General features: G+C 39.4%; 2 protein-coding genes across 2 annotated transcripts; both read right to left on the bottom strand.

Annotated features, from left to right (window-relative positions):
* Positions 1 to 727: 727 nt before the first annotated feature.
* LOC137186820 (olfactory receptor 11A1-like) lies at positions 728 to 1,684 on the bottom strand. The gene has a single exon (XM_067595856.1). The coding sequence runs from the start codon at positions 1,682 to 1,684 to the stop codon at positions 728 to 730; it is 957 nt and encodes a 318-aa protein (XP_067451957.1).
* An 8,069-nt stretch (positions 1,685 to 9,753) lies between these two features.
* Positions 9,754 to 11,142, bottom strand: LOC137186819 (olfactory receptor 11A1-like). The gene has a single exon (XM_067595855.1). The coding sequence runs from the start codon at positions 10,729 to 10,731 to the stop codon at positions 9,775 to 9,777; it is 957 nt and encodes a 318-aa protein (XP_067451956.1). The 5' UTR covers positions 10,732 to 11,142; the 3' UTR covers positions 9,754 to 9,774.
* Between the last annotated feature and the right edge of the window lie 5,230 nt (positions 11,143 to 16,372).

The raw sequence follows: 16,372 nt of genomic DNA, 5'->3' as shown, positions 1-16,372 counted from the left end.
GTAGTAGGCACTAAGGATAACCTATTGACTCGATTCTTGGCAAACAAACATGTTACAGAATCGGTTCAATGACAGAGTCACCAAAAATCTTATAATAAATCAGCAGAACTCCAGAAAAAAATAAACTGTTCTTGAACGCAGTTCTTTTGTCCTCACGGACATGGAATTTAGCAAACACACTGATAACTGAGAGTGTTCATAAGACCACATCTGGTATTACATTTCAGTCAAAGGCACATAAATGGATGCACTATCTATAGCAAATGGTTACTAGCATGCTTTCAGTGCTCTTCCTACACAAACACAGTGCTCCATACCTGCAATGTTAACTGACTTACAAGAGGAGTCAGCACTTTATTTGATGTGTTTCAGCAGGGGTTGCAACTATTAGTACTACCACTACTGATGATGTAACAACAGTCTTTCTATAGCTGATAAAAGAAGAAAAAAGGCAGCAATACTTAGGGAAGTCTTTTATTTTCTAGAGTAAGATTAGAGACTTCTCTTTTAAACAGGGAGGCATTCACTAAGAGATGAAATTTAAGAAATCTACTTTGTGACTGAAAGACTCAAACAAACTGTAATTTAGAAATGTATTTTTGAAACATGTTATGTTCTTGTTTACATATAATCAACAGTATTATTTTTGTCAAAGAATCCATCTTTTCAAAATGTTCATGTTATTGAGAGTATAAAAGTTTATCAGATAACTTTTAACATTAGTAGTTTACATTTTACTGAAGACAAGACTTTTACATAATCTATGTATTTTAGACATTTTCAATCCATACAGTACAGGGTTGAAGAGCGGTTGGCAAGTGAGGAAGTATAATGATAAAAAAATGCGCAACATATTGGGTATACTGCTCATATCAAATCTGCTCTGCATTATTTCAAAGAAACAACCACAAGAGAAGTTGAGCAGAGAAATAAGGTGAGGTGTGCAGGTACTGACAGCTTTCTGTCTGGTCTGTTTAGAACCAGAAAAACAGACTTTAAGAATCCTTATGTATGTGTAAAGAATTAAAGTTACAACACCAACAATTATTAAAATTGTGTAAATAATTCCATAAATGTTATTGGCGGTGGTGTCATAGCATGCCAGTTTGACCACAGAGTAGTTGTCACAGTACACTTTGTTAATAATGTTTCCACACAGCTGTAAAGGAGCACTCAAAGATATCATGACAGCAACTTCAATAAATGGGAATAACCATGTTATAGCAATAAGCATGGCAACCTTTTTAGACGTCATACGTGTGTTATATTGCAGAGGAAAACAGATAGCGAGGTATCTGTCATAAGACATGATGGCTAAGTTACAAAACTGCACATTTGCATAAGAATACACAAAGAAAATCTGCAGGAAACAAAAGAAAGCAGAAACAGTGTGAATGTCAGAGAGGATCTGAACCAGAAGGAATGGAAACAACCCTGTACTACCATACAGTTCATTTACAAACAGGCTGCACAGAAAAAGGTACATAGGTTCATGTAAGCTTCTGTTCATACAGATAACCACAATGAGCAAAACATTGGCACAAACAGTTAAAATATACAAAGAAATGAGAATCACAAAAAATAAATATTTTAAGTGACCGCTGTCAATGTAGGCATTTAATGTGAAGTATGAAAATTGAGTCGAGTTTATCATGATCCTCCGCTTGGCTTGCAGAACAATCATAACACTTTTTGTGAGTTTAACTAAATGCACCAATCATGTTACATTTCATAAAATATTTCACTAATCTTAACTAAGCAACACATAGCTGAAAAATAAACATATAAGCAATATTCAATTTTCTTCCTTTGTAGAAATTCGTTTTAAGGAGCAATTATGACAAATGAATTAGACTCACCATTCTCTTATGTTAAAGTCAATATAATGCTCACATGAGAAACTAAACAACTCAGTTCATGATATTGTGTAAGTCAGACTGTGCATCTTAACTGAGCTGAAACTCTGCTTCTGCTTCTTTATAACCTCTCAAACAGAAGACGCCCACAGCAGCAGACTGACCTCATTATCACAGGAACCACTGGTTGATACTGAGTTCTAACTGATGTCATGAAAAAACACATTTTCGAAGAATACTCAGATTGTAATTTTGAGAGGACAGCTCAATAAAAAAGGGGTAAACTTGCTTTATTGACTTTGTTGCCACATGACCTATTGGTATTAGGGAATATGAATTTAATATACAATCGTATGTTTTATGACAAAGAAGTTGAACGTTAGTTAGACTTGAGTTTTTGGACACATGATCTGTTCCAGTCGTTGTCCAGCTTTGGGCATCACCTGAAAAATGGGTAAAGGGTATGGAGGACCACAAGTGTCAGAGACTTTATTGCCATTTGAACAGGCATAGGCTAAATGCACTTTGGAATTCTTGCACGGTTCACTCAGTCAAGTAAAAAAAAGAAAAAAAACAATTTTTACAATTAATTTTTCAAAAATTAAGTTAAAGAGAGAGAGAGAGAAAATGAAAAGAGAGTAGCAGGGTATGACAGATATTACATTATTTACAACAGTTATTTGCAGAACTCCAACAATTATTCACAGGGAGGAATTGCACATTAAGAAAAAACATATTACAACTGTGTAGCGGCATGTTATACTAGGATATAAATAAGGGTTTTGGATAAATAAAATAAGTAAAGTGTTTTTGTGCCATTGTAGGTAATTCACAGTCCAGGGAGTGAGTGTGTGTGTGTGTGTGCCCAAATCCCCCCCCCCCCCTCAATTCAATTCAATTTTATTTATATCCCAATTGAGGTTATCTCAGGGCTCTTCTCACATAGAGCAGGTCTAGACCGTACTCTTTAATTTACAGAGACCCAACATTCCTCCATGAGCAGCACTTGGCGACAGCGGTAAGGAAAAACTCCCCTTTAATGGGAAGAAACCTCAAGCAGAACCGGACTCTAGGTGGACATCATCTGCCTTGACTGGTTGGGGTGAGAGAGAAAGAAGGAGGGAAGGGGGGGGGGGGGGGGGGGCAGAATAACAACAATAATAACAATAACAATAATAGTAATAGAGATGTGAAGAAGTCGAGTTAGTAACATGCATTAATGGTAAATGAATGCATACAGATGGAGAGGAGGAGGAGGAGAGAGGAGCTCAGTGCATCATGGGAAGTCCCCAGGCAGTCTAGGCCTATAGCAGCATAACTAAGGGCTGATCCAAGGCGAGCCTGGTCGGCCCTAACTATACGCTTTATCAAAAAGGAAAGTTTTAAGTCTACTCTTAAACATAGAGAGGGTGTCTGCACCCTGGACCGAATCTGGAAAATGGTTTTGTCTCCCATTCTACTTTTGGAGACTGTAGGAACCACCAGTAAACTGCATACTGGGAGCGCAGTGTTCTAGTGGGATAATACGGTACCATGAGCTCTTCAAGATATGATGGTGCCTGACCATTAAAGGCTTTGTAGGTAGTAGTAGGAGTAGAAGGATTTTAAATTCTATTCTGGATTTTACAGGAAGCCAATGCAGCGAACCTAAAATGGGAGAAATGTGATCTCTTTTTCTAGTTTTTGTCAGTACACGCGCAGCTGCATTCTGGACCAGCTGGAGAGTCTTTAGAGACTTGTTAGAGCAGCCTGAGGATGTGCCTGATTTTTGCGATATTACCTAAGTGAAAAAAGGCAGTCCTTGAAATTTGATTTATGTGGGAGTTAAAGGACATATCCTGATCAAAGATAACTCCCAGATTGCTTACGGTGGTGCTGGAGGCCAGGGTAATGCCATCCAGAGTAGCTATATCATTAGATAATGAGTTTCTAAGGTGTTTAGGGCCAAACACAATAACTTCACTTTTGTCTGAGTTTAGTAGCAGAAAATTGCAGGTCATCCAGGTCTTTATGTCCTTAAGGCATGTTTGGAGATTAGTTAACTAATTGGTTTCATCTGGCTTCCAGAAGGACAACCATCACTCTGGTCTGTCTGATGACACCAAGATTGAACTGTTTGGCCTTAATTCTAAGTGTCATGTCCAGAGGAAACCTGGCTCCGCCCATCACCTGCCCAATACCATCCCAATGCTGAAGCATGGTGGTGGCAGCATCATGCTGAGGGGGTGTTTTCAGCAGCAGGGACTGGGGGACTGGTCAGGGTTGAGGGAAAGCTGAACAGTGCAAACTACAGAGATATCCTTAATAAAAACCTGGTCCAGAGAGCTTAAGACCTCAGACTGAGCCAAAGGCTCTCCTTCAAACAGGACAATGACCATCAGCACACAGCCAAGACAACACAGGAGTGGCTTAGAGACAACTCTGTGAATGTCCTTGCAGCCCAGCTCATCTTGAGTGGTCTTGAGCTCCTCACAGTAACTAATGACCTCCTCCTGGATGCTGACTCAGTTAACTGCTCAATCCTCTTGTTCTTAGACGTACTCTAGTGCAGCCTTTGACACAGCAGACTACTCCCTCCTCGTTCGCTGGTTAAAATAAGTAATTGACTGTGACCTTGAGCCATTTACTTATATATGTAATAAATCCTTTCAAACAGGTATTTTTCCCAATAACATGAAAGTGGCTAAGGTGACTCCAATCTATAAAAATGGTGACAAAGATATTATATCAAACTATAGACCTGTGTCTTTGCTACCTCAATTTTCTAAAATACTCGAAAAACTATTTGTAAATAGATTTGATGACTTTATTGAGAAATATGAGTTACTGAGTGACCATCAATATGGGTTTAGGAGCAAGCAATCCACATCTTTGGCAGTGATGGATTTTGTAGAAAATATAGCAACAGCAGTAGATAAGAAACAATACACTCTAGGTGTATTTATTGATTCACGTAAAGCATTTGACACAATAGATCATTCCTTACTTCTGCAGAAATAGGAATGCTATGGTATAAGAATTGTCACACAACATTGGTTAAGAAGTTATTTAACTAATAGGTTTCAATATGTAAAACTTAAGAATACTGAATCTCAGTTTAGAAGAGTGGCCTGTGGTGTTCCACAAGGTTCGGTATCAGTGGCGTTTTCTCCCAGAAGCCAAGGGAAGCCAGGCTTCCCCTGTTTTTCCAGACTGCAGTTGTCATCTCAATAAAAACACTTTGTTTAACAGTTTCGGTTATTCTGTGCTGTTGCTGTCATCGCTTTCCCATTTCTCATTGAGTATTTTACAATGAGTGAAACAGCACCCCTCTAAATGTTAGGTGGTGAATGTGTGGTGAAACACTATATTGCACTTCTACTGTAGACTAATATCATGTCCGTGAGGAGGCCAGATTGACATTGGCATCCCTTGGTGAAAAAAAAAAAGAAGGATTAACCAATCAGATGAGGCTACCCTCATGCCACTGCCAAACTGTGATTAGTCAGGACTATGCCAAGGGAAGCCAGCCAACCTTTGGCTCACCAATCAAATCATAGCATGTTTTGAACTTCATGGTAACCCTAGTAACCCGATAACCATTTGATATCACCGTTAGCAAAATTAGCAAGTGTCGTTATGGAGGGTGGAGATTTGGAGTTTTTAGTAAAAAACAATTTTACTAAACTACCACTACAGCAGCAACTCAAAATTAAATCTGACGGCAGGCCAACGCCCAAACTAGAACCGCGTGTGGAGAGGAAAAAAGGCGGGATTCGGACATTCAATGAGGAAAATTATGTTCGCAACGAGTGGCTAGCTGGTAGCGCTAAACTTCAGTAGCTATTTTGCTGGCCGTGTCTTCTTTTCGACAAGGATTTGTGCTCACTGAATAATCAATGGAGCACTACAGGATTCGTGGACCTTGCCAACCTGTCACGGGCAGTTGAGAGGCACGGTAAATCAAAAAGTCACATAGATTTATATAGATATTGTGCTGTGAAATTAAAGCTTTTTGGGCGTCAGGATTGACGAGGCTCTGGACTTGGCAAGAACCATTAGCACAAAGAAGCACAATGAACAGGTGAAGAAGAACCGGGATGTTCTGATGAGACTCATTGTTGCAGCCTTGTACCTTGCACGCCAAGAACAAGCATTCAGGAGACACAATGAGGCCACTGGCAGCTCAAACAGGGGCAATTTTGTGGAGCTGGTACGTACATTTGCGGAGTTTGACACTACACTTTCAGAGCACTTGGGATCGTCAGCAGTCTTCAGCGGCATGTCAAACACCATACAGAATGACATCATTGAAAGCATAGCTCCTGTTATCCAGGATGAGAATGATAAGGAAATAAACATGTCTCCTTTCATTGCTATAGAAGTGGATCACAAGTGCCAACTGACTGTCATCATCAGATATGTTAATGAGAAAGGCAGTGCGTGTGAACGTTTTCTCTGCTTTTTTGATGTCAGCTCAGATAGAGATGCACAAGCTATAACATCAGTGGTGATGAGAGCCGTCGGGAACTACAGTCCCACAAATAAACTCATTTGTCAGACTTATGACGGAGCAAGCTGCATGAGTGGACAACACGGTGGAGTGCAGGCTTTAGTGAAATCCCACTGCCCCAATGCGTTGTTCATCCACAGTTATGCTCATAAGTTAAATTTGGTTTAAGCACAAGGCACAAATAACATTCAAGCAGCCAAACTGTTTTTTGTCAGTATTGATGCCTTTCACAGTTTTTTCTCACGTTCATGTAAGAGATCAGCGTTACTGTGTGAAGTTGACCAAGCTGTGCGTGTACCAGGGGGTTCTGCTGTGAGGTGGAATTTCAAAATTTCAAAAATTTTCAAAAGTAACTCTTTGGTCAAAAAAAGGGACCACATCACCCCCATCTTCGCGTCCCTGCACTGGTTAAGTATAGAATTGACTTTGAAATCGTGCTGTGTGTTTACAAACGGTTATATGGTCTCGCCCCTCCTTATATAACAGAACTCATGTCCCTATATCACACTGCCAGAGGCCTGAGATCTTCTGACCAAAGACTTCTGTCTCTCCAGAGAAGTGTTATGGGCAAAGAGCTTTCACTATGGCCACCTCAAGACTAAGGAATTCTCTCCCTCCACCATATGATTCTCCCCCTCAGTAGAGATTTCCAAGAGACGTTACTTGTTAGCCTTCAGCTGTGCCAAACTTAACCAACTCGTATTTCTGTATTTCTGTCTGTGTTGTCTCTGTGTGCCTTGTGTGACCATGTGCCTTTATTATTAGTATTAATATCACTATTATTGTTATTTTCTTCACTCTGTTTTCATTTTCACTTTTCTCTTTGCCTATATTGTGTTTTGGTCTTCTTTCCTTTGTTTTTGCTTGATCAGCAGTGACACTTCCCTCTAAGGGGACAAGTGGACCCAAACCATGCCAGCAAAATGCCCCTCACAGCATAACAGAGCCCCCAGACTCCCTCACTGTAGGGGTCCAGCATTCAAACCAGAACCAGTTTTTCCTTTCATTTCTCACCTGTTTGTAGTTGTAAGCTAGTAGCACTGAGCATCTGACAAACTTCAGTATCTGTCCATCCTGAGGAGTCTGAGGGGAGGTCATTATGGTCCTCAGCCCTCTGTGGACCAGTGAAACCAGTGCTGAGGTCTGCCCAGGCTGATTGGTCTCACTGGTTCACAGCTCTGACTGTAATTTGCTTCAAAGGGAATTAGTGGAAACTGTGGCTAATGGGAACAAACATGTTGACATGATGAAATGACCTTTGACCTGAGGGACTTGGTACAGTGATCTAACTTTCCCCAACACCTGCAGCCTCTGAGGGGTTTACATCAACTTCATCTGAGAATAAACTCAGTCTGTGTAGAAGTTTTCATGAGTGTCGTTTTAGATGTTTTGTTATTGAAGGACTTGACTGTAAGTAAAATCAAATCAAAGTCAGAGGGACCCGGAAACAGGCAGGTTTACTGTTCCTAACTCTACGACATTTTATTACGAAAAGAGATGATCAAACCTACACTGCAGTTCCATATTAAACATGAATTCCATTAGGTACCAACCACTTGGTATTCCTTAAAGACCACTTTGACTTCCTCCAGCATCTCTTGAGTCTCTTTTTTAACTTCTTAAGCCTCTTTAGTTCCACCTGAAACCTTTGCAAGTACAACCATATCAGGAAGGACCACTAGAACCCCTTCAAAGACTGCAAGGAACACATCATGGACCCATGTAGAACCTTTGGTTGTCAAGACCCATGTATTCTCCACACCACAAGCATCACCTCCATTACAACTGGAACCTTTTTAAAAACCCCATAAATAATTCTTAGAATCTTCTTTGCATCAACCCCGAGAACCTTCTCATGTTCTGTCAAATGACTTTTATGACCTCCTCAAAGGCCTCTACAACCTTTTCAAGAACTCCTGAAACCTCCTTAAAGACTCTGAACCAAAGCCTGATATATCTTAATCAACGAATTCTCCAAATATTGACACAGTTGTCCATGTCACCTCAGCAAATAGACTTTATAGTATTGGCTTATCTGGGCATGCTGTAAGTTGATTTTCATATTACTTGTCAGCAAGAACACAATGTGTCCAGTTTGCTGGTTCTTCCTCTTCCTTCCTCCCTGTATCAAAGGGCGTGCCTCAGGGGTCCATACTGGGACCACTGCTGTTCTCCATATATATAAATAATTGTTGTGGTAATTTATCAAATGCTGCATTCCATTTTTATGCAGATGGTACATTTATTTATTGCTCATCTCCTTCAGTGGGACAAACCCTTGAATTCCTGTAGTCTGCCTTTGATGTTGTTCAGTCCCATTTAACACAACCTAAGTTGGTGTTAAATGCAGACAAATCCAAATTCATGCTATTTTTAAATGGCAAATAGTTGCCATCTAATCTTCCAAAGATCTCAACTGCCCAAGCAGTCGAAATTGAAATGGTCACAACTTATAAGTATTTAGGTAATATTATTGATCAGAAATTGTCATTCAAATCACACATTTAACACCTTGTTTCCAAGCTAAAACTTAAAGTAAGTTTTCTGTTTCTCCCTCCAGACAAGGAAACACTTGATTTCAGCAACTTTTTTACCTTTACTGGATTATGGCAATCTGCTCTATATGAATGAACCTGAGCAGTGCCTAAAGAAGTTGGATGCTGTATACTGCTTTACGTTTTATTACTGCCTATCTTGTACACCACTGTACTTTGTATGCTGCTGCTAAGTGTCCATCTCTGTATCACAGGCTTTCAAATTGGTTGGCTTTTATATATAAATCTCTCCTTGGGCTGGTTCTTCCCTATCAGTGTACATACATGTGTAAAAACCAAAGATCAGTATAGCTGCACTCTCACAATATTCAGATGTTGGTCCCCACAGTTAGAAAAGGATCATGTCAAAAAGCCTTTAAATATGCTGCCACTTCTTCCTGGAATAATGTACAGAAGGGCCTGAAATTGTCAGAGCTGATTATTGTTGGGGAATTTAAGTCCATTTTAAATAAAATACTACTCTTGGTCAATGTGATTCACTCCTAAATTTACACTGAAATTGTTTTAGAAAATTTCAATTTGCGGGTTACTACTAGCACTACCACTACTGATGATCCAACAACAGTCTTTCTACAACTGATAAAAGAAGAAAAGAGGCAGCAATACTTAGGGAAGTTTTTTATTTTCTAGAGTAAGATTAGAGACTTCTCTTTTAAACAGGGAGGCATTCACTAAGAGATGAAATTTAAGAAATCTACTTTGTGACTGAAAGAATCAAACCAACTGTGATTTAGAAATGTATTTTTAAAACATGTCATGTTCTTGTTTACATATAATAAACAGCATTATTTTTGTCAAAGAATCCATCTTTCAAAATTTTTATATTATTGAGAGTATAAAAGTTTATCAGATAACTTTTAACATTAGTAGCTTACATTTTACTGAAGACAAGACTTTTACATAATCTATGTATTTTAGACATTTTCAATCCATACAGTACAGGGTTGAAGAGCGGTTGGCAAGTGAGGATGTATAATGATAAAACAATGCGCAACATATTGGGTACACTGCTCATATCAAATCTGCTCTGCATTATTTCAAAGAAACAACCACAAGAGAAGTTGAGCAGAGAAATAAGGTGAGGTGTGCAGGTACTGACAGCTTTCTGTCTGGTCTGTTTAGAACCATAAAAACAGACTTTAAGAATCCTTATGTATGTGTAAAGAATTAAAGTTACAACACCAACAATTATTAAAATTGTGTAAATAATTCCATAAATGTTATTGACGGTGGTGTCATAGCATGCCAGTTTGACCACAGAGTAGTTGTTACAGTACACTTTGTTAATAATGTTTCCACACAGCTGTAAAGGAGCACTCAAAGATATCATGACAGCAACTTCAATAAATGGGAATAACCATGTTATAGCAATAAGCATGGCAACCTTTTTAGACGTCATACGTGTGTTATATTGCAGAGGAAAACAGATAGCGAGGTATCTGTCATAAGACATGATGGCTAAGTTACAAAACTGCACATTTGCATAAGAATACACACAGAAAATCTGCAGGAAACAAAAGAAAGTAGAAACAGTGTGAATGTCAGAGAGGATCTGAACCAGAAGGAATGGAAACAACCCTGTACTACCATACAGTTCATTTACAAACAGGCTGCACAGAAAAAAGTACATAGGTTCATGTAAGCTGCTGTTCATACAGATAACCACAATGAGCAAAACATTGGCACAAATAATTAAAATATACATAGACATGAGAATCACAAAAAATAAATATTTTAAGTGACTGCTGTCAATGTTGGCATTTAATGTGAAGTATGAAAACTGAGTCGAGTTTATCATGATCCTCCGCTTGGCTTGCAGAACAATCATAACACTTTTTGTGAGGTTAACTAAATGCACCAATCATGTTACATTTCATAAAATATTTCACTAATCTAAACTAAGCAACACATAGCTGAAAAATAAACATATAAGCAATATTCAATTTTCTTCCTTTGTAGAAATGTATTTTAAGGAGCAATTATGACAAATGAATTAGATTCACCATTCTCTTATGTTAAAGTCAATATAATGCTCACATGAGAAACTAAACAACTCAGTTCATGACATTGTGTAAGTCAGACTGTGCATCTTAACTGAGCTGAAACTCTGCTTCTGCCTCTTTATAACCTCTCAAACAGAAGACGCCCACAGCAGCAGACTGACCTCATTATCACAGGAACCACTGGTTGATACTGAGTTCAAAATGATGTCATGAAAATGTTATACTAGAATATAGATAAGGGTTTTGAATTAATAAAATAAGTAAAATATTTTTGTGCCATTATAGAGTGTGTGTGTGTGTGTGTGTGTGTGTGTGTGTGTGCTAGGAAACCAAGGTTGTACTATATTTATTTACATATGAATATATAAACTTAGCACAAAAAGTAAGGAAATTTGTGTTTGGTAGATTATTTCTTTGTTGTAACGATGCTTCTTGGCAATAGATCTTCTACCTTTGGAAAGCCTGTTTATTTCCCTTTTAAATGGTGCCACATTTGTAAGGAATATGCATTTGTGGGATAAGCAGCAGAGCTGAGTATGTGGGTTGCGCCCATGAAAAATTTGCCAAATCTTCTCTGCCAATGCCAAACAGCTTATTTTGCTGTTGCTGTTTTGAGCTTCTGGTACCCCCAGGTGCTGCCAATCAGCACCTGTGAGCTTGGGCCCTGCTACAGTGGTCAGTAGGTGTCTGCTCCAAGAATCAGCATGCCACATCTGACTGATCTGGATAGGGCCCATGCGATAGGGCAACTTCTAGCTGGTGTTCTGCAAAACCAAGTTGCGGCATTATGTGGAGTGAGCCCTAGTACCATCTCCAAAGTGAAGGCCAAGTTCCATATAACGGGGGATGTCAGAGACAGGCTGCAAAGTGGGCGTCCCAAGAGGACCGTTTCCTCACCCTGTCAGCACTGAGGTACCGTAGGCTGTCTTCTACAGATTTGCAGTCAAGGTTTGCAAGACGATATGACTGACGGCTCGCTGCCCAGACAATCCGGAACAGACTGCACGCAGCCAATCTCCGGTCTCATAGGGCTGCCAGGAGGCCTGCCATGACTGCCCCTCACCATCAGGCCCATTTGCACTGGTGTGGGCAACACGTGCACTGGAACCTGAACATGTGGAGGAACATTATGTTCAGCAATGAGTCCACATTCTGCCCACGGCAGTTGGATTGTAGGGTCAAAGTGTGGAGAAGATGCGGAGAACGCTATGCTGATTGCTGCACTGATAGAGTAACATCTTTTGGTGGAGGCAGTGTGATGGTGTGGGGCAGCATCTCCTTCACTGGAAAAACGAGGCTTGTGATCATTAGAGGCAATCTCAATGCAGAGAGATACTGACATGAGATTCTGCAACCAGTGGCAATCCCATATCTCCACAGTCTGGGACTATCCTCCAAGATGGCAACGCTCGCCCCCACAGAGCGGGGTTTATCAGAGACTACCTCCAGAATTTGGGAGTGGAGAGGAGGGAACGGCCTGCCAGCAGTCCTGACCTCAACCCCATTGAACACTTGTGGGATCAGCTTGGGCGTGCTGTTCGTGCCAGAGTGACCAACACAACCACGTTGGCTGACTTGTGACAAATGCTGGCTGAAGAATGGGACGCCATCCCACAGCAGTGTGTGACCAGGCTGGTGACCAGCATGAGGAGGAGGTGCCAGGCTGTTGTGGCTGTGTATGGTTCTTCCACACACTACTGAGGCTCCTGTTTGTTAAATGAATCAATTGTTGAATTGCCAATATGTCTTGTTTATTCAAACTTCCATCATCCAATCCACCAAACACCAAACAAGAGTCAATGGCAGAATAAGCTGTTTGGCATTGGCAGAGAAGATTTGGCAAATTTTTCATGGGCGCAACCCACATACTCAGTTCTGCTGCTCATCCCACAAATGCATGTTCCTTACAAATGTGGCACCATTTAAGGGGAAACAGTTTTGTCAAAATGGAGGTAGTGGGGTAAAACGTGCCAGTGATGTGGGGCAAGATGAGTCAATGGCTCAATTTACCCCCCAAAATTATTTTCTTATATCCTAGAGACTAGAGACCCTGTTCATGTTACTGTTTCTATTACAGAAACTGTTACTGTTACCCTAACCCTAACCCATTGATTCTACAGTCTCTGAACTCTTCTGGAGGGATGAACATCATCATTCTTCATTCTTCACAACACCACATGAGGGAATATATATATATATATATATATATATATATATATATAAATATTTATATATATATATGGGTTGAGATCTGGTGACTGTGAAGGCCATAACATATGATTCACATCATTTAATGCTCATCAAACCATTCATTGTCATCCTGGAAGAGACCACTCCCATCAGGATAGAAACGTTTCATCATAGGATAAAGCTGATCACTCACAACTACTTTGTATTGATTAGCAGTGACCCTTCCCTCTAAGGGGACAAGTGGACCCAAACCATGCCAGCAAAATGCCCCCCACAGCATAACAGAGCCCCCAGACCCCCTCACTGTAGGGGTCCAGCATTCAGACCAGGACCAGTTTTTCATTTAATTTCTCACCTGTTTGTAGCTGTAAGCTAGTAGCACTGAACATCACTTTGTTCTGAAGAAAGTCTTTTTAATCTGATATCTGTGCTGGATGCACTGCTGTCAGGTCACATGACCTCCTCAAACATGTGAGAAATGTACAACAGGCTGTGTGAACCAATCAGGACCCAGACTCTTGACTTGTGTTCAGTATAGCAGCAGAAGTAACAGGAAGCTGGAGCGCTGTGGTCGCCAAAAGGTTACAGAGATTGGTTCAACTCCGCCTGGGGACCCTTGTTGCATGTCATACCCCCCCCCCCCCCCCCCTGTGCCCCCTGTTTCCTGTCTACTACTCCACTATCAGCTGTTGACAAAAGGCAAAAATGCCCAAAAACATATCTTTAAAAAATAAGAAATAACAGGAAGCTAAGAGACAAAGCAGGAAATGGAACAGATGAAAACATCGGTCAGTACAGCTAAAATGGAAATATTAAAGTAGAGCACAAGTATATCATAACTGTGAATGAACACAATACTCGAGTAAATGTACTTAGTTACTTTCTAATACTGGTATTGAAGAGGTTTCTGAACTGATCACTGAACCTACCAGTGAAAAGTAACCAAATTAATTTACTGCAGTCAGGTACTGGTAGTTTACTTGAATAATAAGATTGTATGATATTTTATATGTTTACTTCACTAGATTTGCAGATTAAGATTTGAGATACTAAATATATTAACTGATAAAATATGTTGTTCATTATAGATGAAACTACTCAGCAGTACATGTGGTTGTTAATGTTAAAACTAACATTGTAGTGTTGCTGTTAATTTCATCATTCACTCAAACGGTTGACAAACTTCAGTCTCTGTCCATCCTGAGGAGTCTGAGGGGAGGTCATTATGGTCCTCAGCCCTCTGTGGACCAGTGAAACCAGTGCTGAGGTCTGCTCAGGCTGATTGGTCTCACTGGTTCACAGCTCTGACTGTAATTTGCTTCAAAGGGAATTAGTGGAAACTGTAGCTAATGTGAAGCTGCCTCAGGGACAAACCTGTTGACATGATGAAATGACCTTTGACCTGAGGGACTCGGTACAGTGATCTAACTTTCCCCGACACCAGCAGCCTCTGAGGGGTTCACATCAACTTCATCTGAGAATAAACTCAGTTTGTGTAGAAGTTTTCATGAGTGTCGCTTTAGATGTTTTGTTATGAATTGAACCACTTGAAAGTAAATAAAATGTAACCTTTCTCCTAGAAGTGACCTTTAATGTCAAAGGAAACATTAAAGTTTGAATTTAATTCTCAATTAATTAATTAATTAGTCTCAAAACCATAAGTTCTTGTTCCCACAGTGATCTCGTTTCCTGCAGCTCAAAGGAAACCAACCACTTTTTAGGATTTGTCTTGATGATAAAACATAAAATAATAAATTAAAAAATTAATAATTATAAGGCCCATACATGATAATAAAATAAAATAAAATAAAGAAATTGTTCAGGAATAGTGATTCAAAATGTATGACTCAAGGCTAACGAACGGGGGATGCTGAGTGACAGCTTATTCAACTTCTCTAAAGAAATGATCTTTTTAATGTTAATGTTATCAGACATCAACTGTTGATCACAAAGCCATCTTACGCCTTGCTGTTGATGGCGGTGGAGGTGTCGCCTCGGTCCAGCGGTGTTTGGCAGTTAAAGAGCCCGGATCAGGCTGTGGACTGAGGAGTCCGGCCGTTCCAGGCTGCTCTAAAAGAGTCTTTAGGTCGGTTTAACTTCTAGTTTGCAGTACTGCTCGCAGAGGCTATCTGCTTCCAAATGACGCTTCAGTTTGAATGAAGAATTCAGGCTTTGTAATCTTAGTTTAATGTCGAATAAAGTTGAATCTGACTACACTCAAAACTTCAGCGGCATTTACTTCAAAATAAAATACTGTATGTGGAAATGTGAGACTCAGTGTTACAAATAAAACAAAGTGAACTTGTTTCGGTAAAATTAAAATATGCATGAAAACAAAAGAAAAGAGATGTCTTAAGACAGACTTTTAAGGTGTGTTTTACTTTGACTTCAGATGGTGAATAACTTTCTTACACTGGGGAATTCATTTTTAGTTTTAAACACAAATTCACGCTTCAGTCACAATCTCTGAATATTTCATGTACCAAATATTGTAAAACTATTCAGAAAAACAGTTCAACATTAAACATTCATTTTGTAATAAGTCCATTCTTCTATCAACATATCAAACATTAACCTTCATATTAAAACTTCTTGATGTCTGGACATCCAACGTCTTACTTCATAAAATAACAACATTCAATATGACTGTTTAATAATTCAAGAGAACTTCAATCTGAAACTCTTTAAACATCATATCTTTACATTTCTTTTACTTCAGAAAATCCACTTTTTTAATAAAACTACTTATCTAATTTGACTATTAAAATATGATTGTCTATGAGGTTAATACATCAAAAGTTACACACTTAGGTGATTTTAAGGTACAATTGCATAGTTACCATATAAACATTCATTAATTCTTAACACAAAGAAATTCAAAGTATTTCCCCCTGGAGGGCAGAATGGTCACACGTGGTGAAAAAGTAATAAAATGAAAGTTTAATATCTCCTCAATAGATAATCACACAATGATCAAAGTTATAAAATTCCTGTATTTTCATGACAAATAACATTACATGACATAATGAGTCAATATTTAATTTACATGAAATTCAGGTTTGGCTCAGGGAGAGAATGTGAGTTAGAGTTTATAGCTCTGGTCTGGTGAGATAAGAGGCCCAAGAGAGGGGAGTTTTCTGTCCATGTTTACTGAGTTATTGATCCTTTCTCCTGCTTCAAATGACCCCAGAGGTCATTTATGCTTTTAGTTCGGGTACTGTCCTGCTAACAGACACCCCAAGAGGTCAGTTCAGGGTCCGGGAGTGAGGCAATGTC

The sequence above is a fragment of the Thunnus thynnus genome, chromosome 7, assembly GCF_963924715.1.
Source record: "Thunnus thynnus chromosome 7, fThuThy2.1, whole genome shotgun sequence".
Taxonomy (NCBI): domain Eukaryota; kingdom Metazoa; phylum Chordata; class Actinopteri; order Scombriformes; family Scombridae; genus Thunnus; species Thunnus thynnus.
Note: the sequence above shows the minus strand (reverse complement) of the source record. Positions and strands in the feature narration are given on the sequence as shown.

Excerpts from the sequence above, each read along its gene's own strand:
- LOC137186820 (XM_067595856.1), bottom strand. The coding sequence starts at position 1,684 with ATGATTGTTCTGCAAGCCAAGCGGAGGATCATGATAAACTCGACTCAA.
- LOC137186819 (XM_067595855.1), bottom strand. The coding sequence starts at position 10,731 with ATGATTGTTCTGCAAGCCAAGCGGAGGATCATGATAAACTCGACTCAG.